The sequence below is a fragment of the Cinclus cinclus genome, chromosome 18 (genome assembly GCF_963662255.1).
Source record: "Cinclus cinclus chromosome 18, bCinCin1.1, whole genome shotgun sequence".
NCBI classification, from domain to species: Eukaryota; Metazoa; Chordata; class Aves; order Passeriformes; family Cinclidae; genus Cinclus; species Cinclus cinclus.
This window is the reverse complement of record NC_085063.1, coordinates 3,291,295-3,310,924: the sequence shown is the minus strand read 5'-3', so window position 1 is coordinate 3,310,924 and position 19,630 is coordinate 3,291,295. Positions and strand designations below refer to the sequence as shown.

Genomic DNA, 19,630 nt, shown 5'->3' with positions numbered 1-19,630 from the left:
GCAGGCTGGGGGAGATGAGGAGGAGGAGGAGCTGTCTCCATCCCTTGCCTGGCACAAGCACTCAGGGGCTTGTGCCTGCATTCCAGGATTTCACTTGCTGAGAAAGGGGCATGAACCAGTTTTGCTTGGATTTTGCAAAACCCCGGGCAGGCTTTGCCTCCCTCAGCAACACCTCTGCTTTCACATGGAGCTCTCTGGGACACCCTGATTGCTGAGCTCAGCTCTGCTTAAGCCAGGTTTCTGATCCAAGCTCCTTCCCTACCCCAACATGACCGAGCTGCAGCACGTGGAACTCACTCAACTCCTGCTCCCTTGGGGATAATGTGCTCTGAGCTGAGCCCACGGCATCACAGCTATTTTTATCATCTCCCAGCTGTTCCAGGTGTGTACAAGGCAATAGAAGTGGAAAAAGTGCACCTGGGCCCTGGCAGGGGCATCCGAGGGATCCAGGGTACACGTGCACTCACCACACTTGGCACAGGGCTGCCCCCAGGGTGGCAGAGAGGTCTGAGGGCTGGAGCTATTGAGCATGGCCATCATCAAATCCAACTGAAATGGGAGCAGGAACAAAACACAGACAAGGGATGCAGCAAGGACAGGAGAATCACCTGGACAGGGGTATGAAAGTGGTTTGGGTGATGGTGAGGCTCTGCCGTGGATCAAAATCTCCCCCTTGAAAGGGCTTCCCATACTCCCATCTGCTCCAAAAATCCATATTCACTGCCCAGTGGGGTCCCTCGGAGTCAGCAAGAGTTTCCATGTAGGAAGGAGCAGCCTGAGAGTGAGGATGAAATTCAGGGCAAAACTGCTGATGGCAGAAGATAACAGGTGCTCCCAACTTCCACAGGCACTTCCAGAAAGCCATGGCAGGGAAGGGGGACATGGCCCTGGCTGTGGGGGAGACCAGGGCTCTGCTCTGCTCCCCAGGACCTCAAAGGGGTGGAATTAAAGGAAGCACCCACTCAACAGCATCCCAGAAATAAACAATGCTGCTCTTCACCTCCGTAAGTTCCTTCTGTGTAGAAGAAATGGAAGAGGTTTTTGGAAGTGGAAATAGGGAAGCATGGGGTGGAATGCAGAGCTGGAGCAGAGCACCCCTGCCTGTAGAGACCCCAAACCCCTCTAGGACCCTCTGAGGGGGATTCGGTTAAAGGTACAAACCCTTTATGGGGGGCACCTAATGCCACTACCAGCCTGTCCCAGAGCTCATCCCACTGTGGAGCTCTCCTGACTCCCTCAGATCCCAACCCTACAGCACAAGGACAGGAGGTCCCAGGGCTGCCTGGGCTCAGCACCGTGGCCAGATCCTGCGCAGCATTTTCCAGTGCCAATGGAGTCACCACTGCAGCCCAACAGCACCCCAGGGCTGGATGGACATGATCCCTGTGGGGGTCACACTGCCTGGGAATGAGAGCTGAGAGCCCATGAAGCAGGCAGGATGTGTGCAAGATGCCCATCTCATGACTGTTCTGCCTTCACCTGACAGAGAAAAGCATCTTTGGAGCAGATAAATAAAACCAGGCAGTGCCCGGGGTTGCTTCCCAACGCTGCCATGTGCTCTTCCAAAGCAGCTACCATCAGCTCCCTCTCCAGCGATCCGAAATAGCAGGAGGGAAGCCCTTCAGCTGCATCATGAATCATCCTGGGAGGCAGAGTGGTTATTTTTACGATGCCATGGCTCACGTGGAGCTGCCAACGCAGCCCCCAGGGATGGGCTGTGCTGCTGCAGTGGGACACAGCCCTGTCCCTGCCTGGGCTGCTCCCGTGGGCTCTGGGAGTCCCAAGGGTTCGGTGTCCCGGGAGGCTCCCTACGAGGGCAGTGTGATGGTGATGCCATCAGAAAGGTTTGCCTTTGCTCAGGGGAAACAGGCAGAGCTGTGTTGCTGCTGGGGGTTGGCTGGCTGTGGGAACAGCCCTGTGGAACTCAGGGTGTCAGTGCAAGTCCTGTCCCCTCTCCCTGTGCCTCCTGGCTCCCACAAAAACCATTTCCTGTGCTGGGATCTGTCCCCTTCAGCAGCACTGCAGATCACCATCCCCATCCATCACGACGGAACTAAGCAGAGAGGAGGAGGGACGGATGAGGAGGAGTTGGCATATGGCTGGGCTGGGCACCCTGCAGGAACTCCTGAAACCTCCAGCACCTGCCACCTCAAGGTGACAAGCACGGCAGGCAGGGACTCGGGTCCGTGCCCTCCCTCCTGGTCCCCATCCTCCTGCCCTGGCTCCGTGGGACAGGAGCCCCATGGGCTGGAGCAGCAGGAATGCTGTTCCAGTGTCATTGTCTGAAAAAGCCCCGTTTGAAGGGGTGGCAGTGCAACAAGAACCAGTTCCTCCCACCCAGGTACAGGGGGCACCCGTGACAGCCTGTGAGGGACACTGCCCTGCTGGGCACTGGTTTGGGGGTGGCAGGGCCCTGGCTAGCCCTGCTGCCATGCTTTGGAGGACTGGGAAAGCTGGGAAAGGGAACGGTTTGTGGAGCTGAGCTGTGGGATTTGGCACCCCACACCTGCACGCTGCCATCCGCATGTGTCCAGCTGTAAGAACAATCCAGGGGCAGCACAGCCTGCTAGGGACTGCCTTAAGTGTGGGAAGAGAGGCACAAGGATGCAGGCAGGAGGCCAGGCAGTGGTGATGGGCTCTCTGTGCCACCCAGCACCCACCAGCAGCCTGGCCTCAGATCCCATTCCCTACTGGTGCAGGAGCAGGTGAGGTTACACAACATGGTCAGGGTGAAATATTTACCAGACTGTTTAAAGGAAAACCAGGCAGGAGGCTGGCCAGGAGGAGGGGAAAAAGTGCACAAACATGGGCAGGAAGTAGCACGCCCCTGGCTGCCACTGTGGCAGTGGCAGTGGCCCAGCTGAGCCCCATCCTGGCAGCTCCAAGCATCCCTCCCTGGAGGTCCCCAGTATCAGTCCTGGTGTGCTGCAGAGGGAATCAAGGCACACGGGGCCAGGGCTGCTGCTGGGAGACAGCACGTCCCCAGCGAGCAAGGACACAGGGACCTTGAACTTTGGGCCAGAAACTGGTGCCACCAGGTGCCTTGAGGCAGCGCCAAGAGCTGGGGTGAATGGGGAAAGCTGGGAACTCAGTGGATGGAGTGGCTTCACATGGGCACCGTGCTGCAGCCACAGCCAGGAAAATGCTGCCCCAAAACCAGGGGAAGGCAAGGAGGGGACCAGGCAGGGAAGGAGCCAAGAGGGGACAGGGACTGCTGAAAGGAAACCCCATCCAAATCCATCATCCTATCCTCCTATAGCACAGCCTCTTTGGAGGAGCAGGGAGAGCAGGATCAGACCCAGATTCCCACCCTGTGTGGGACCAAGGACTGAAGCACCTCTTGCAGCCCCAGGTACAGACATACCTGGTTATGTATTTCAAATTCAAAGTGGAAAACAGACCGCAAAATAACCCCAGACCTCTTGGTTTCTCAGCTGAGGTCCCCACCACCCCTCACACCCCCAGGCACCTGAGCATAGCCAAAGAGCAGAGTCAGTAAAAACCTTTATTAAACACAAAGCTCAGAAGAACACAAGCTTGTTACATGGCAGTAAAAGTGAAAGTGCGTCTCCAGCTTGGCCCAGGGGTGCCCCGGGACCCCCCTCCCCTCCTCTCCCAGCCCCAGTGACCCAGGGATGGGGAGCCAGAGCCAAAAGGCTGAAGGGCTGCACAGGGAGGGGAAGGAAAGCCTGGAGACAGCATTGGGTGCTCACCTGCAGAGACGCTCCCCCTGGACACCTCAGTGTCCCCCAGGGGACACACACATGGTCCCAAGGCCACCAGCCCCACCCAGCCCCATGCCTACTCCCACCTGCCACAGCCGTGGCCCTGCCAGCCCCGTTTTGGACACAAGCAAAGCCAGCATGTGCTGCTGAGACCCTGGTGGCACCCTGTGTGTCCCACCAGCACCAGCACTGTCCTCCTGCTCCCTCCATGTCCTGGGAGAGCTCCACACACCATAAATAATAAATAAATACCCCACACTCAGCCAGGCTGTGGGCAGCCCCCACACAGGGGGGCAGCCCTGGCCCAGCATCCCCCACATCTTCACCACCCCCTCCCAGCACAACATAAACTCTCGGCACCCCCACTCTGCTGTACAGCCCCCCCAAACCCCCATGGAAATGAAATGCTGTCCCCAGGGGACAATAATAAATTAATCAAATCCTTAATCTATACACAGGACTGCTTAAAGCTCTGGAACAGGCTCCTGGGGGGAAGTGGCTCTGCCCTGGGCAGTTCCCCCTGATCAGGGCCCTGTGGGGGGGTCCCCTGAGATGGGAACCCCACCCTGGCATCCTCCTTGTGGGGCTGGAGCTGGGGATGCCACTGGCCCCCACCGGGCTGGAGGGGTAAAGAGAAAATATTGCAAAAAGGGATGGGGGAGGGACAGCAGGTGCTGGAGCCAGAGGGGCTGCCCTGCCTGCCTTGCCAGGGCTGCCCCTCCCCTGGCAGCTCCCCCAAGCACCTGGGCAGGCACAGCTTCAGAAGTCCAAGGGGGTGAAGTCCCCAAAGTTGCAGTCGAAGAGCTCACTGATGCCCTCACCCTCCTCCAGCCCGAAGTGATAGTCCTGTGCCTGTGGCGGTGACAGGTTGATGAACTCATCGGCCAAGAAGCCAGCCAAGTCCTCCTCCCTGCTCTGCTGCTCCAGCAGGATGTCCATGGAGGCCAGTGGAGACAGGCTCTCCTCCTCCTCTGGGCTCTTACTGGGCAGCGTGCTTGGGCCTGGCAGCAGCGCTTCTGTGGGGATGGAAAACAGCTGTTAATCCCACAATACTCTCCAAATAAAGCCCAAAAATGGTTTCCTAGCTATGAAGATCCTGCCTTCCCACCTCCCTGCCCTGCTAGGGTGCCTGAGCAGCTCCCCAGCTCCTTGTTTGTGCCAACAGCAGAGGGGCTGATGAGAGACACTGTGACAGCCCACCAGCTCCCTGGTGTCCCCAGCCCCACCTTGCTCTCCGGGCAGCAGCGGCATGTTCACATCCTGGGCAGGATGCAGGAGCAGGGAGGCTCTGGGCTGGGAATGGCTGGGAGAAGAGTCCTCTGCAGGGGGTTTGAAGGGGCTCTTGACGGGGCTGCAGACCCCCGAGCTGTCCTCAGGGCAGAGGAACACATCGATGGGGCCCTGAGTGCTTCGCATGGAGACCTGGAACGCCTGGGGGAGGGGACAGGGGTGAGCCAGGGAACACCAGGTTGCGCAGGGAGGGCAGAGAAGGAGCACAGGATGACCCCAGCTCACCTCTGCTGGGTCCGAGACCTGCAGCTGGGTCTCTGGGGGGGCTTTGATCACCATCACCATTTGCTCCGCGGGGTCCACAATGCTGCGAAGGTCCTGGCAGGTCACATAGGCTGCAGTGGGGCGGGTCAAGGAAGGGACACGAGGATGTGGGCTGAGAAACACCCTGCCTGCGGCACTGGGCTTCAACCACAGCCGCCACCCAGCCAGCCCCACCCCAGAACCAAAGGATATTGCTGGTTGGCGGGGTCCTCGGTGAGCAGGCGCAGCTGCACCGTGCACATCTGGATGAGGTCATCCAGCTGCCGCTCGGCTGCCTGCAGCTCCTGAAGCTCCTTCTCCAGCAGCCGGTGCTGGCCTGGTGCTCCCACGGCGGCCTGGCTGCCCCTGGGGAGCACCACGTCTCCATCAGGAGCCAACCCCCACAGCTGCCTCTGCCCCACTGAGGCCAGGCCACATCCCACCCCGCACCCAGGGAACCAGCCCTGCAGGATTTTGCAGCGGACCACTTCCAAGGCTGGATACAGCCCCCTCACTGCCCTGGATGATCTTGGGGAGCCCCAGGGGGACTCACAGGTGATACCAACACTGTTCAGGAGCTTCGTGCCATTGAGTACAGCCCTCCCCACAGGGGGCCACCACCTAGCCTGCAGCAGAAGCTCTGGTGACCCTGCCCCAAAATTCTCCACCCAAGTAAGAGCCTCCTCCACCCAGAGTCTGGCCAACACAGTTCCCCCACCCCAGAGAACAGCCAGGCACAGCCCCATGAGCCAGGGGACATACAGCCACTGGATGTGGTTCTTGGACTTCTTGGTGATGAGCTGTATGCCCTCCAGGACATTGGTGATGTCGTAGATGCGCCTCTTCTGCACCTTCAGGACCTCGGCCGCCCAGTTGAGATCCACCACACCATCTGGGGACTGGCTCAGCAGCTCCAGGAAGCGCTTCGTGGTGAGGTTCAGGGAGGTTTCATAGCGGGACTTCTCTCCAGGAGACTTTGCCCCTGCCAGGCATAGAGGACAAGTGTCATTTAGCCATAAGGGAAACCCAGAGCTGAAGATGAAAGGTCACAAAACTCCTGTCACACAGGTGGCTTGTGGACTAGTGACCAGGACTGACACCGCAAACCCAATCTGTTTTCTCAGGGCAATGGAGTGATCTGCCCAAATCCCCTGTACGAAGGGTGTTGCAGCACCTGGCACAGGCTGTGACACCTGTGCTCCGTTGTGACCACAACTGTGACTGAGACACCGAGTGCCAGGCAGGCTCAGGGGGGAGATAACAGCGGGTCCACCTGGGACACTACACTGACACCTTGCTGGCACCTAAAGCTCCATCCCACAGGGAGGGAAAGAGCCAGTGTGGTATCCAGCAGATGGGCAGGACAACCATGCCACCTTTCCCAAGGCACAGCAGTGGGTGCAGAGAGTGGGCAGAAGCAGCCCAGCCCCAGGAAGAGCCCATCCAGACCGACACAAAGGGACTGGAAGAACCTACCAGGAGTGAGTCTGTGGGAGCAGAGTGGGGCTGCTGGACCTCTGCTCTGAGCTGGGCTGGCAAGGGGGGGGCCAGGGGGAGTGGAGCTGGTACCTTTAGCAGGGTTCCTGGCCTTGCCCCGGCTCACTGGCAAACTCTCTGCTATGTACTGGTGATCCGTCTCCAAGTTGAGCTTCCTCTTCACCTGCAAGGGAATGGGGTCAGAAGCGGGACAGCCACCCCCACGGTTCCCCTGCTGATGGAGGGTTTCTGGGAGGAACCCCCCCAGCACTGTGGGGTACAGACACCCCAGATCCCGGCAGGAAGGAGCTGACAGCTGTCACACACACCGCCGGGGATGGGGGCCTGTCCCAGCCGCGGGGACCCTGCCACGCTGAGGGGAGCGCCCCAAAGCCGGCGTGGGCCGCGGGTGGGGAGGAAAAGCACGGCCCGGCGCCCGGGCCCGCGGCTTCCGGAGAGGCGGCGGGGCCGGGCCGGCAGGTGCTGCGTGGCACGGCCCGGCTGTACAGCCTGGCACAGCCGGGGGCACCGGGCACGGGCTGACACAGCACGGCATATGGCACAGCACGGGGCACAGCAGGGAGCAGGACGGCCCGGCCCTCTATGGAGCCCTGTCCGGTGTACAGCACGGTTCAGGTCTACAGCCCGGCTCGGTATAAGCCGGTCGGGTATACGGCCCGGTCGGTACACGGCCGGTTCGACGAGGCCCAACACCGCACAGCCCGGAACACGGCCCGGTCCCGCCGGTCCCCGGAGCCCCCGCCCCCTCCCCATCCCACTCGCGGGGGTTACCGGCGGGCGGCCCAGCGCGGGCCGTCTGGGCGCGGCGCCGGGGCGGGCGGGCTGCGGCGTGGCGAAGAGCAGGAGGTCGGTATCGGGGTGGCCGCCGCCCGCGGGCTCCTCGGCGGCGGCGGAGACGATCAGGAGGTGCGGGGAGGCGCTGCCCAGCAGCGCCGCCAGCCCCGCCGCGCCGCCCGCCGCCGCCATGGCTCACATGGCAGCCGGTGCCGCCGGAGCGGCGGGCGGCGCGGCGGGCAGGCTGCGGACAGAGGCGCGGCCCATGGCGGGCGCGGGGCCGCTGCGCTCCGGCTCCGGCTCCACTCGGCTCCGCTCCGCGCCCGCCGCCGGATTGTTCGGCGCGCCGGCCCCGCGCGCCTTTGCGCGCCAAATCCTTTTTGCCGCGAAAAGCGGCGCGAGCCTCCCCGCCGCCCGCCCATTGGCTGCGCCCGCCCGCGGCGGGGATGCGAGGGCGCGCTGCCATTGGCCGCGGCGCGCGGGGCGGTGCGCGGTGCCGCGCGGCCATTGGCGGGCGGGGGACGCGCTGACAGGCGACCAATCAGCGGCGCCGAGCCGGGGCGGCGGCCAATGGGAGCGCGGCTCGGGGACGCGGCGGGGGCGCCGCGTGGGTGCGGCGCGCGCCGCCTGTGCCCCCTCTCGGGGTGTCCCCTCCCGTGTCCCTGTTTGTGTCCCCCCTGTCCCGCCGGGGGCGGCCCCCCCACCGCGGCGTCCCCTCCCGTGTCCCTCGTATCCCCCGTGGGGGTGTCCCCTCCCGTGTCCCTGCTTGTGTGCCCCATAGGGGTGGGTGTCCCACTGCTGTGTGCCGCCCCGGATTCCTCGCTCTGAACGGGCCCCAGCTCCCGGTTTGCCCACCCGTGGGGATTTTAAGCCTCATGTAGAGCCGGTCCCGGGCGGGATCAGCTCCGCCGCGGTGATGGGCTTCCGGCTGCGGGCGCGGCTGCTCCCCGCTCCGGATGGCCCGGGACGACAGCGGCACGTACCCACGAGCAAAGTTCACGCCGCTCCCCTGCCCTGCGGACTCTGCCCAATCACGAGTGTCACTGGTGGGGAAGAGGGTGGCTTTGGGCTCTGCGGAGTGCCCTGGCTACCCCCCGTGTGTCCCCCTTCCCCAGGGGTGACAGCAACTCCAGCCTGTCCCAGGCCCGTGGCACCCCCCGCAGCAATGGAGGACATCAGTGGGTGCTCAGCTGTGCTGGGGCAGGAGCTCTCCTGTACTGCGGGCCAAAGTGTCTGCAGAATTTTTGTCTAAAAGTGTTTGAGCGATGAAGGGATCAGGGTTGTCCATCTCCTTGTTCAAAGCAGCCCTGTGACCATTAATGAGGCTGTCGGGCAAGTCTGGAGGTGTCAGGCTCAGATGGTGGTCCAGCGTACACAGAAGGACTGATCTGTTCAGCGGATGATTCACGGCATTCTGTGTTTTCAAGCACCAAACAGCTGTGGATCTCGGCAGCCCCTTCAGGACTGCCTGATACCCTCTTACAGGGCAGAAGAAAAGCTCTGCCGGGAGCACAACCTACCCTTGACCGTGCCAGGCGGTATCTCTGGCCGTGGGACTGTGTGCCTGGGGAGAAGCAGGGACACAGGGACAGCAGACAGAGCCGGAGTGGCCCCATATGCTGAGAGAGATGAGTGTCCACCCACGAGACACGGGACAAGCAGCTCCCAGCACCACTATCTCCTGCCTGCAGGATACTGATAACCTCCTGCTGCATGAGGAAGCAAAATTAAAAAGGAAAAAAGTACATCCTGCTAATAAGAATAATAAAAAAAATAACATTTAAAGATCAGGCCTTTTGCAGGGCCCAGATGTGGGGAAGCTCATGAGGAAAGTGTGAAGTGGGGTCCAGGCACCCAAACGCTCTCTGAGCAGAGCCCAGGGTTTCACCCCTCTGTGCCCCCATGAGCTGCCCCATGTGTCCCCAGCAGTCCATGGTCAAGCACAGTGGCCCCAGCGCCCTGCTGCTGCCAGGCCAGGCTGTGAGCCAGTGCTGGCTCCTGCCCCAGCCCTGCTGCCAGCCCTGACCTTCCTGGGATGCAGGAGATGGGCTGTTCTTCCCAGCAGTGCGTGGGATGCAGGAGGCATTTGCAAGGATGAGTTAACTCCTCTGCTGCGGAGCAGATCCTGACATGCAGTGCCCCTGGGCTGGCCTAACAGGTTTCTGGCTTTAAAGGATTTTATGCTGGATACTTTGGCAGTGGCTGCAATTCCCATGGGGACAGCCAACGCAGCAACACCGAGCAGGGCCGTGATTTTCCTGCATCCCTCCATCCTTAAATACAGCAGAAACATGGTGCATGTCCGTGACCAATCAAATCAACTCGCTGTGCCTCATTTCTTCATCGGCAGAGAGCAAATAGAGACGCTGCCTTGCTTAAAGGAAATTAATACAGTTAATTAACACTTGGCCCTTCTAATATTCCAGGCCCCACTCTCCAGAGCCCTTCCACTGCAATATCATCATTACTGTGAAGCATAAGCAACAGTTAGACCAGATGTTTGCATGCAGTTAATGCTTCTTCCATCTGGGGAGGGGGGAAAAGGCATCCCCAGCAGCCGGGCGGGAGCGCATGGCTGGCCATGCTCTCCCCATCCCTGGGGAGCCTCAGCCCGGCGCTTCCTGGGATGAGGCAGGGTTTGGGACACAGCTGCTGCACCAGCTGCTCCCGCTCGCTCACAAAGGCTGGGTTCACCCACCCCTCCCCTAATTCATGCAGGAGCTTTTCGGGGGGAGCAGGCTCTGTCCCCTCTCTCGGACTTCTCCACGGCTTTCAGCGCCGGCGGCGCGAAAAGGGGCGGCTGTGGAGACAAATGAAAGGCGAACGCTGCTGGGAGAAGGGCGGGCAGGGGCTTTCCTTGCATGTGGATGAGGGGAGCAAGATGAATCCCGTCTCCTGCACAGCTGCAGCCTCCCCCCAGCCCTGCTAAGGAGTGCAGACGTGCTCCCAAGATTAGCAGTCTGGCAGGTGCTGCTCCCAGATAAAGTCCTGTCTGCACGGCCCCGCTCTGTCCTGGACACCGTCAGGAAGGCTGGAAAGTTCAGACACTTTGTTCCCCAGCAGGATTTAGCCCACGGCAATCGCTGAGTTTGGTGTGTGCTGGGAAAAGTCTGCAGGTGGAGCCAGAGCTGGTACCTGCGCTGGAAAATCACCTGGCAGCGGGAGCAGGGTGGGAGGAGAGCTGGCAGGATGCGAACCTGCACCCCTCAGGGTGCTCAGTTCAGGGCAGCGTGGCGGTGTCCCAGGAGCACCTTTACTGTCCCTGTCATCGCAGTCGGTCCTGCCTCCAGCAGTTCCCACACGAGTGTGCTGAGCTGTCACAAGGAACGTGCACAGGGAACGAAGGGGAGCAGGACTTCCCTGGGGTCTCCTGCCAACGCCCCCGTTCCCAGTTCACCGATTTGTTCACAAGAGGGTGGGTTGGCAGTGTGGCACAATCTTCCTGTGGTGGGGACAGGCAGCTGGGGAAAGCCTGCACCCCCCCAGTTCTGCTGCCCTGACCCTCCAGTCCCTTATCTGCCACCTGAACCATCGCTGCTCTGTGCAAACCAAAGCAATTTTCTGGAAGCACAAACAGTGTCTAAAGCCGGCCAGTGGCAGAAGGCAGCAGCTCTGGTTTTGGTGTCTCCTCGCAGATCCCAGGAGCAAAAGCCAGGCAGTGCCTGTTCACTTGCATCTTTTACAGATGACACAGCCCCCTTCCTCTCACAGGATACCAGGTCAGCTCCTCTTTTGGATGCTGGGCACAACAGACTCAGCAGTGACATCTCCTCCTCTCCTGTGGTGGCATGTTTTTAAAGCTCACATCATGCAGAGTGTCTCAGTGGAAGCGACAGGCACGGAGCCCATTCCCCTCCTGCTCTGCTCTTCATACCCAGCCAGGGCAGCCTTGTCTCATCCTCTGAGCCAAAGCACCACAAACACTAAAAGCCACTCCATTCCACAAGGCGCTTCCATTTCCTTCACTCAAACTCCATGGAAGAATGGAGGCTGAAATGATTCTGGGGAGCCTGGGGGGTATGGAGGAGTGATTTGAGAATATGCCAGGCTCTAGCCTCTACCTCTCCATAGTGTCTCCAGCCAGTCCAGGTTCACTTCCCAGAAGTCTGAGCATGGTCACTGGCACTGAGAACCCAAAATGTAGCAGAAGTGTTGGAACACTTTTGCTTTTGTCAGAACAATACTTACAGATCACCCAGAGCTTCACCTGGAGCAGAACCAGGGCTCAGAGTATGACACTCTGTGAGGAGGAAAAAAAAAAAACAAAAACACTTGAAGGTAGGACTGGCATCAGTTTGGAGGTACTAATTTGACATCTCATAGGCCCAGGCTGGACACCCCAGCATTCCAACAGCTACAAAGCTGAAGGTTTGGTCTTACAGACACTCTGCACTTGCTTCGTCCCCACTACCACAGCAGTCACCTCTACAGCACATTGCCTCTGAAATTTTAGCTTGGAAGAGGCAGCAAAACCATCTATAGATATCCTTATTTTCTCTATTTGTCTTTTTTTTTTTTTTTTTAAAATGGGTGTCAGCCATCCCAATTTGTTTCTGCAGCTGGCATCCTTTGTTCCCTGCATTTCCTGGCATTCCCTGCAGGAATTAAATCTGATGGTGGGGTCAAAGCAGCACCAGTTGTTGTTTCCAAGCTGGTAACACCAGAGCCCAAGCCATGCCAAAACTGCACCTTGTGCATGGCTTCTCTAGATCCAGGACTACAGACGTGCAATAATCAAGCACTGCTTCATAGATTTTAGCTTAAAAATGATGACAGGAATAAAAGAGAAAAAAATAGGATTTTTATTTTTAGAGAAAGCACAGTATTGTCATATTCAAAGAGTGATTATACAGAAATAATGGCCACAAGAAGGCAATTCGTACTGGACAGAGCTACATCAACAATCCCCTGCCCTCACTTTTTTTTTTTTTTTTGTTTTAAACCCAAAACCCAAGATATTTCTACAAGCATTCTTTACTTTATTCTATGCTGTCAGAAAATCAGGGCCTGGATTACACAGCAACTATGAATACAAAACATACATCAAAAACAGAGGTAATAATACCTGTATTATAGAGTTTTATTTTGTTTTTCTCCCTCCTCATCACCAGAGACATGAAAATTCTTCTAAGTAAAGAAAAAAGTTACCTCCTCCACCAATCTGGTAGGAACACACAGGTTGAAAACTCAAGATTAACACCCCAAAAATATTAACAGTGGCAGACAGACATGACGCCTTATTTCCCCTCCTCCCTTATCTGCTGGGTTTCAAAAGCAGCATCAGAAAACACATTCTGCTTCAGGCTGGCACGAGCCAGGGAGACAAACACAACCTGGCAAATAGGGAGCAGTGCACAGCTCGGGGTATTATCCAAAGGTCACCTTTGTGCTGATGCAGGGAAAACGAGTTGGAGTCCCAGCAGTTTCTCCTGGGTGAGGGATCTGCACAGGGTTCTGGATGCTGCAGCAGCACCATGGCAGCTGCCAGCTGGCTGCAGAGCTCACTCTGCACAGGGAGACCCTGCTCTGGGTCTCTTTCAGCAGCCAGGGATCATCTCTGCCCTCCCACACACACCCAGCCTGGTGTAAAGCAGAGCTTGACCTACTCTATCTAGCAGGGCAGGAAAGTTTCATAGCAACAATATCAAAGCTTCTATGCACCCTCTCCACTCTGGCACGGGGTGCCCAGAGAGGCTGTGGCTGCTCCATCCCTGGAAGTGTCCAAGGCCAGGCTGGATGGGGCTTGGAGCCTCCTGGGATAGTGGAAGGTGTCCCTGCCCTTGGCACGGGGGTGGGATGGTTTTAAGGTCCCATCCAACCTAAACCATCCCACAGTTCTCTGATAAATGCCCTGAACAGGGCCAGTTCTCTGGTTATTGCACAGACACAGGGATGGCGGCCAGGACAAATCCCAAATCCCATCCCAGACACAGGGTCACACCTTCCAGCAGCCCCAGCCTCCTCCAGCCCTTCTCTGCAGCACTGAATGGCCAAACACAGGTTTTGCTTTCAGAAATACCCTCTCCTCCACTGCCAGCATCAAACACAGCCCAGAAAACCTTCCCTAACCCAAATGTCAGGCAGCTGTCTCATTTTCACCTTTGTTAAATAATGCAATTGTCCCGGAAAGGGTTCTCCAGCCATCCCCAGAGCCAGCCCCAGCACACAAGCTGTCCTCCAAAGGGAAGGGAAGCACAGTGGGTATGCCAGGGCAGCAGGCAGCGGCAGTAAATAACCCCGAGCCTGCTTTGTTCCTTCATAAAATAAATGATTAATGGCTCAGGATAGTCGGTCTACTTGAAAAGCTCAGGATTGCTGAAAACTTTTGATCAGTTTGATTCATTAACCTTTAAAACTGCCTCTAAGAGAGGCTTAAAATCTGAGGGAGAAGCATCATTTTAAACACTTCAGTTTTATCCAGTGTTCCTTGCTTCTGACAGTCTGAGGATTGAGACACTCTGTTCCTCTTTAGAAACACTCAGCATCAGCGAGGCGTCAAGGAAGGAATAACAAGGTAAAACAAAGTTGCTGTAGGCAAACGAGCCCATGCTCATCTTAAAATTCAAAACCAGTCAGGGTTAGGGGGAGAAAATGGTCCTTCTTTGTGATTCTTAAGCACTTGGCCTTACACAGGTGGCTTCCCAACTGTCTCTTTATTTCTTTTGCTTTTAATGCTAATAAAAAGGGAACCCAAACAGGGCCCTCCATTCCCCACACAATGCCCTGGGGGAGGGCAGGGAGTGTCACTTACATATCCCAAAAGTCTGCCTCAGACAAATTACTTCTAGTTCACTTCCTTACTACACGCCTGCATTGTTCCAACACCTTGGCAGCAGAAGGGGATCATCCCCAGCTATCTGGTCCCAGGAACAGCCATGGGGGCTGATGTCATTAAGGAGCTGTCCCAGTTACTTCCCTGGGGAAAGCAGTGGCTTGCAGCTCAACGTCCTGCCCCAGCACAGCAGGAAAACCAACCGTCAGCAAAGGCCCAAAGCTGTGCTCCCGGGAGGAGCTGGCCTGCCAGGGATGGCAGCTGCCTCCTGGGCTCCACTGCAGATGGCTGGAGGCTAGGGCACGGTTTCCTTAGAAAGGGAGAGATTCCCAGAAGAAAAAAGGCATTTTGAACCAAGGAGAAGTCATGCTCACTGCTGCCAGGCTGATTCCAGACACTGCTTTTTGGCTGGGATTTATATTCTAGAGAGCACAGAGAGCAGTGTGGAAAGGTCAGGAAAGGCCACTTGTTCTGCTCATGGACATTGAAGTGCTTCACCAGCAGCCACAGCAGTACAATTCCCAGCAGAGGAAGATTATTCCACCTCTAAGGGAACCACAAGCCCTTCTCAGAGGAAGAAATACCAGCTACAAATTTAACAGATCAAAACCTTCTCAGACACCCCCAGCTCACAGAACCTTTTTGCTGCAATGATTACACATGGTCAAGGATTTGCGAGTTTAATAGTTTTAGGGAGCAATTCCCAAGCCACAGCTGTCAGCTTTCTGAAATCCCATCAAAGCTTGCAGGAATTCAGCAATTTTAGCAGAATACCAATGCTCTTATTTGGGATAATATTGAGGCTTCTGATAGAAAAAAAAAGTGATGCTTCAGATACACAGCAGTGGTGGAAATAAAGATGTTTATAAAGGAATCAGACCTCACCTGTAGCTTCAGCAGTATTTCTGTATTGGATCTTTATGCTTCTCTATACAGAGAAAAAATATTTGACCAAAAGAAACCAAATTCCTAATTTTACAGCTTTCATGGGGCCCCGATGGATGTTCCAATTCAATTATTTAATCCAGACTGTAACAACAGTTAATTATAAGTTGGCAATGAAATTAGGAGGATCATAGAGAGTTATTATGACAAAGAAGTATCTTGGGTTTTGGGCACCATGTACATCATGGATTTGCATGGACAGAGAAAAGTGGGAAAATAAAGAGCAAAGCAGCATTCTGAATATGAGTAACAGTAAAAAAGGAGTTTAGGAGGACAAGGAAAAATTACTTAAGAAGAATTTGAGAATATTTTCTACTCAAGTTAACTGTACTGAAGTGTAATGTACTGTTTCAGCCGTAGCACTGAATAGGAGAAATTGCTAGAGCCTAGAGGGTAAAGAGTTCAAAAGATGATGAAGAGAGCATCAGCAGGATTATGAAATGACATGGGCAGGTCAGGGAAAAGCAAGTGGATACAGGGAAAGTGAACCAAATGTCCCAACTGAGCCAAAAAGGGAACAGGGAACCTAATAATTCTCTTGGAAATATCACCACATCAAACCAGTATGGCAGGAATTATTTCAGTGCACATCATTGAGTGAACTGTGTAGTGTTACATGGCAGGCAACTGCCTTGCACTACTAGGAGTTTGAATTTATTAACTGATTAATTAAACCAGTTTTTGTGCTTTTTCAGCTATCTAGTCAATCTTCTGCCACAGCTCAGGGTGTGCTGCCCTATCCTGGGGCTCAGAAGAGTATTTTTGAGAGGAAGATAATAAATTATTATAAATTACCATTCATTGCCTCAGCCTGGCTCAGCAGCACGCACAAACTACAGGTACAAAATCAGATTCAAATCTGGTTACAGCCAATATGTGCCACTGCTCTGGAGGGCAGATTCTGGACCTCAGAGAAACCCTTGTCATGCTTCACCAAAAGAAAAGTGCTTGGTAAATGCTGCTCCCTTGAACACACAGAGTCCCCAGCATGAGATCCAAGGAGTGGTTGTAGAGCAGCCCAAGTTGTGTAACTGCTTTTAGTATTTAGTTCAAGCAGCTTTTAAAAGCTTTACAGAGAAATTTAAAATAATTACAGGTTATTTATTAGTGCACTCTGCAGAGCCCAGATCCAACCCAAGTTCAGGAAAGAAAACAAGCAAAAATAGTCATTCCAAGCCTGATTTAGCAGGCCTGTGCAAGACAGTCTTAACAGTTCTATTCTCACACATTTTATTGTCTCCCTGAGGGAAACTGCAGAGGAACTCTCTCAAGGAGCACACAGCTGTCCTTGTAATAGTTTAAACAGGATTTCCAGCCATCCACAGCAGTGAAGAAATTATGGCCCTGCTTTCAGAGCTCAGCAGGTCCCCCCACTCCCTTCATCCTTGATGACACTGCAGTGAGCACAGCAGCACAGAAAAAGCCACTTCTAAACATTCAGATGAACCATAGAACATGTTTTCACACTCTCCACTTAGTGTCAGGCTGTCATTTTATAAATATATTTAGTTTTTAAAGAACAAACCCCAACGCCACACTTGTAGAGAAAATAAGGCCTCTTAAAAAAGACTGCATCAAGTTTCTGTGGGTTGTGTGCTTGCTCTAAAAGGAGCCAAAAGACTGATGAGGACATTCTGGCCTGGAGACAAGAGCCAGCTCTGCTTGATAGAAGTTAATTTAAAAAAAAAAAAATCACAGGTCAAGAGCAATAGAATAACCTTCTCCCTCAGCTGCTGGGCAGTCCCATCCCATTCTGAGGTGTTTTAGAGTGAAGCACCTACTTGCTGTCTGTCCTTTTGTTGTAAACGAGGAAGTCAGACAGGTCGTGCCACACTTCACTGTCCTCATACAGGTAGGTCATGGAGGACTGCAGGGAGGGCTGCAGAGTCTCCCTGTGGTATTCAAAGAGCCACAAGACTGTCCCCCACACCAGGGCAGCCACGAGAGGGAAGGGATCCTGCTTGGGCTGTGGGATGTAGCCCTTTTGCACAGCCAGCCGAGACAAACCAAACAGGATCCGGGACAGCAGGTACATGATGATCTGCAGGAGGAAAAACCCAGAGAGCAGGGGGTAAGTACTGAGCACAGGCAGCTCCAGAAGTGACAATCTAGCAAGGAGGTACGGAAACAATTCCCACACTGTAATTTCCCCTATCAGCAGTCTGCAAAGCCACAGGTATTTGTGTCTCCTCAAAGTCCTGCTGCTCTGATTTAGCAATCACCGGGCTGCACTTCATGTAACACTTCCATGCAGTTGCACAACTTCTGGTTTTGCCCAGGTCATGCCACCTCAGATGGTGCTAATGGAACACATCCAGAGCAGTCCTGCCAAGCAAGTGTGAGCTCAGGAAGTCTGGACACAGCCAAACACCACCAGCCTGAAGGCCTGGCTTAAGTCGAGCACTTTGGATTAATCTACAGCTCTGTGTTTTACTCCTTGGTTTGTGACTGTGTTACCAACCAGCTTAAAATCAAATAAGCCCTGAGCAGCTTTTGTCAGTTTAATCAGTTTAATTGTGAGTTTAGCCAGTTTAGTTCAGTGCAGCTCCAACTGATCAAATTCTACACTCACAGTACTTCAGGTAGAGTTTAACCCTGCGATGGCCAGACCAGGAACACACAGGTACTGACCACAGCTCAGGTGACAGGTGGGATAACCCCACAGCTTTGGGTCACCTGACTGCCTTCCTATGAACTCAGTGCAGCTCTGGAGGCGAACCTGGGCTTCCAGCACTCCAGCTGCCCACACTGCTCATGGAGACACACAACCTGGGACTTGAGTGCAGAGCAGTCAAAACAGCAATTTGTGCAGAGAACATGATAAAAGAGCAATGATCTGTGGTTAGAACCACCAGACACAGGCACCACCAACCAATGGCACCCCTGTTGTTTTTCCTGGCCAGTCAGCAAGTGCCTTTACCTGGCTGTTGATGGGATTGTTGTCACCAAACACCAGCCAGCCCCCAATGCAGGCTGCAAGGAAAGAATGAAATGGGATTTTTTTCCCCTGCAGCCGGGACTGTGCTGCCAGGAGTCCCTTGTAGGTGAACACAAAATAGGCCAGGTTCCGGGAATGAGCGTATGTAGCCTGGGCAATGGATTTCAGCTTCTCCCTTAAACTGAGGGAAACAAACAGACAATTAGAGGAGATAAAAGGCAGGACCCTGCCCTCCTCACTCAGCCTGGTCACTGCATCCCTGACCTACAGTGATGGCTTGGGCATCCCAGGAATGTCTTGGAAAGGAGAAATCCTCTCAGCTCTGGCTCACTCATCAGAGCACAGCCCTTTTAAAACGTTTTTGGGTTTTTTTTTTTTTTGCTAAATACGAACCTCTGGCACTCAGGGAAAAGCACAACGTGCACCGCTATAGCCTGGGTTCCCATGTTTCAACACAGGACAGAACACTGCTCTTGGCATCTGCTAATTCCCACTCTGTCCTCTGGTTCTCATTAACCATTCCATGAGTGATTAACTCCTCAATTATACATATTTGTGTCTGCTTCACTATCAGGACAAGGCTCAACCATGGTTCATACATCCCTCTGTTTTTTAAAACCTCCGGAATCATAAAAAACGGACAACTGAGACAAAAGTATTCTAAGCAGCAACACAGGAATGCAGAATTAGGGTTCATACCTTCCACTCTTAAACAGGAAAGTCATCACCAGGGCGTGTGGGGCACGGATTTTGGCTCCATAACTGCAAAGGTGGACAGATACTTCATAGTTTGTTTTATACGACGAAAATGATTGCATTTCTATTCTATTAACAACCTATTAAAGGCTATTTAGCCAAACATCTATTACTTTCAAGGCAGTCCAGCAGCACAGCAAACCGGGAGCCCAGCCAGAGGGAGAAGAGCACACGCACCTAAGCGAGCCAGGCCCGAAGGTGACCCCAAACTCAGTTCAGACCTCTCCAACCGCAGGTGAGAGAGGCGGAATCGCTTCTCCCGCACTCCCGCCACAGCATTCCCGCCACAGCATCCCCGGCCTCCCCACCGACCGGGGGGAATCGAGACCCCGCTGCTCGGGCCCGGCACTTACACGGCGCCGTTTCGGAAGCCCTTGATGACGGCGAGCGCGGCGTGGTAGCGGCGCTGCTGCAGGAGGGCGTTAGCGGCGCGGAGCAGAACACGAAATGAATCCCCGCCGCTCGCCATGGCCCCGCCGGCCATGGCATCCGCAGCACGCCGCTTCTGGGGGCGGTGCCCCGCCCACCGCTCCCATAGGCCCTCACTCCAGTCAATCACGGCTCTCGGCCAATAAGCGCCACGGCCTCACTCTCTCATCGGTGCGGGGAATTCGTCCTGCAGCCAATGGGGTCCAAGGGAGGCGTCCCGCCTTCCCGCTCCGTGAGGGCGGCGGGCGCCGCTGCGAGCCC

General features: G+C 55.3%; 2 protein-coding genes across 5 annotated transcripts; both read right to left on the bottom strand.

Moving 5' to 3' along the window:
• Nucleotides 1-3,487: 3,487 nt before the first annotated feature.
• Nucleotides 3,488-7,721, bottom strand: E2F1 (E2F transcription factor 1). The gene is made up of 7 exons (XM_062505268.1): nucleotides 7,527-7,721; nucleotides 6,828-6,918; nucleotides 6,021-6,240; nucleotides 5,472-5,624; nucleotides 5,241-5,355; nucleotides 4,952-5,156; nucleotides 3,488-4,741 (listed from the first exon to the last, which is right to left on the bottom strand). Exons 1-7 carry the CDS (start codon nucleotides 7,719-7,721, stop codon nucleotides 4,485-4,487), a joined length of 1,236 nt encoding a protein of 411 aa, XP_062361252.1. The 3' UTR covers nucleotides 3,488-4,484.
• Nucleotides 6,223-19,428, bottom strand: PXMP4 (peroxisomal membrane protein 4). 4 transcript variants are annotated; one of them, XM_062505270.1, is made up of 7 exons: nucleotides 19,294-19,428; nucleotides 18,884-18,946; nucleotides 18,167-18,365; nucleotides 17,028-17,287; nucleotides 9,050-11,769; nucleotides 8,513-8,943; nucleotides 6,841-6,918 (listed from the first exon to the last, which is right to left on the bottom strand). In XM_062505270.1, exons 1-5 carry the CDS (start codon nucleotides 19,422-19,424, stop codon nucleotides 11,733-11,735), a joined length of 690 nt encoding a protein of 229 aa, XP_062361254.1. In that variant the 5' UTR covers nucleotides 19,425-19,428; the 3' UTR covers nucleotides 6,841-6,918; nucleotides 8,513-8,943; nucleotides 9,050-11,732. The 4 variants fall into 4 exon arrangements, with proteins under 4 accessions (XP_062361256.1, XP_062361254.1, XP_062361253.1 ...); XM_062505272.1 differs by lacking the exons at nucleotides 8,513-8,943; nucleotides 9,050-11,769 and adding an exon at nucleotides 6,223-6,240 and having other exon boundaries at nucleotides 6,828-6,918; XM_062505269.1 differs by having other exon boundaries at nucleotides 8,513-11,769.
• Between the last annotated feature and the right edge of the window lie 202 nt (nucleotides 19,429-19,630).

What these genes read in the sequence shown, in the direction of transcription:
- E2F1 (XM_062505268.1), bottom strand. Translation starts at nt 7,721, where the DNA reads ATGGCGGCGGCGGGCGGCGCGGCGGGGCTGGCGGCGCTGCTGGGCAGC. An exon ending in GGCCAGGAACCCTGCTAAAG is followed by an intron (nt 6,241 to 6,827) that starts GTACCAGCTCCA and finishes TATGCCTGGCAG; the next exon opens with GGGCAAAGTCTCCTGGAGAG. An exon ending in AGGTCTCGGACCCAGCAGAG is followed by an intron (nt 5,157 to 5,240) that starts GTGAGCTGGGGT and finishes CCCCTCCCCCAG; the next exon opens with GCGTTCCAGGTCTCCATGCG.
- PXMP4 (XM_062505269.1), bottom strand. Translation starts at nt 19,424, where the DNA reads ATGGCCGGCGGGGCCATGGCGAGCGGCGGGGATTCATTTCGTGTTCTG. An exon ending in TTCCTGTTTAAGAGTGGAAG is followed by an intron (nt 18,366 to 18,883) that starts GTATGAACCCTA and finishes TGTTTCCCTCAG; the next exon opens with TTTAAGGGAGAAGCTGAAAT. An exon ending in AACAAAAGGACAGACAGCAA is followed by an intron (nt 11,770 to 17,027) that starts GTAGGTGCTTCA and finishes TCCTCCTCACAG; the next exon opens with AGTGTCATACTCTGAGCCCT.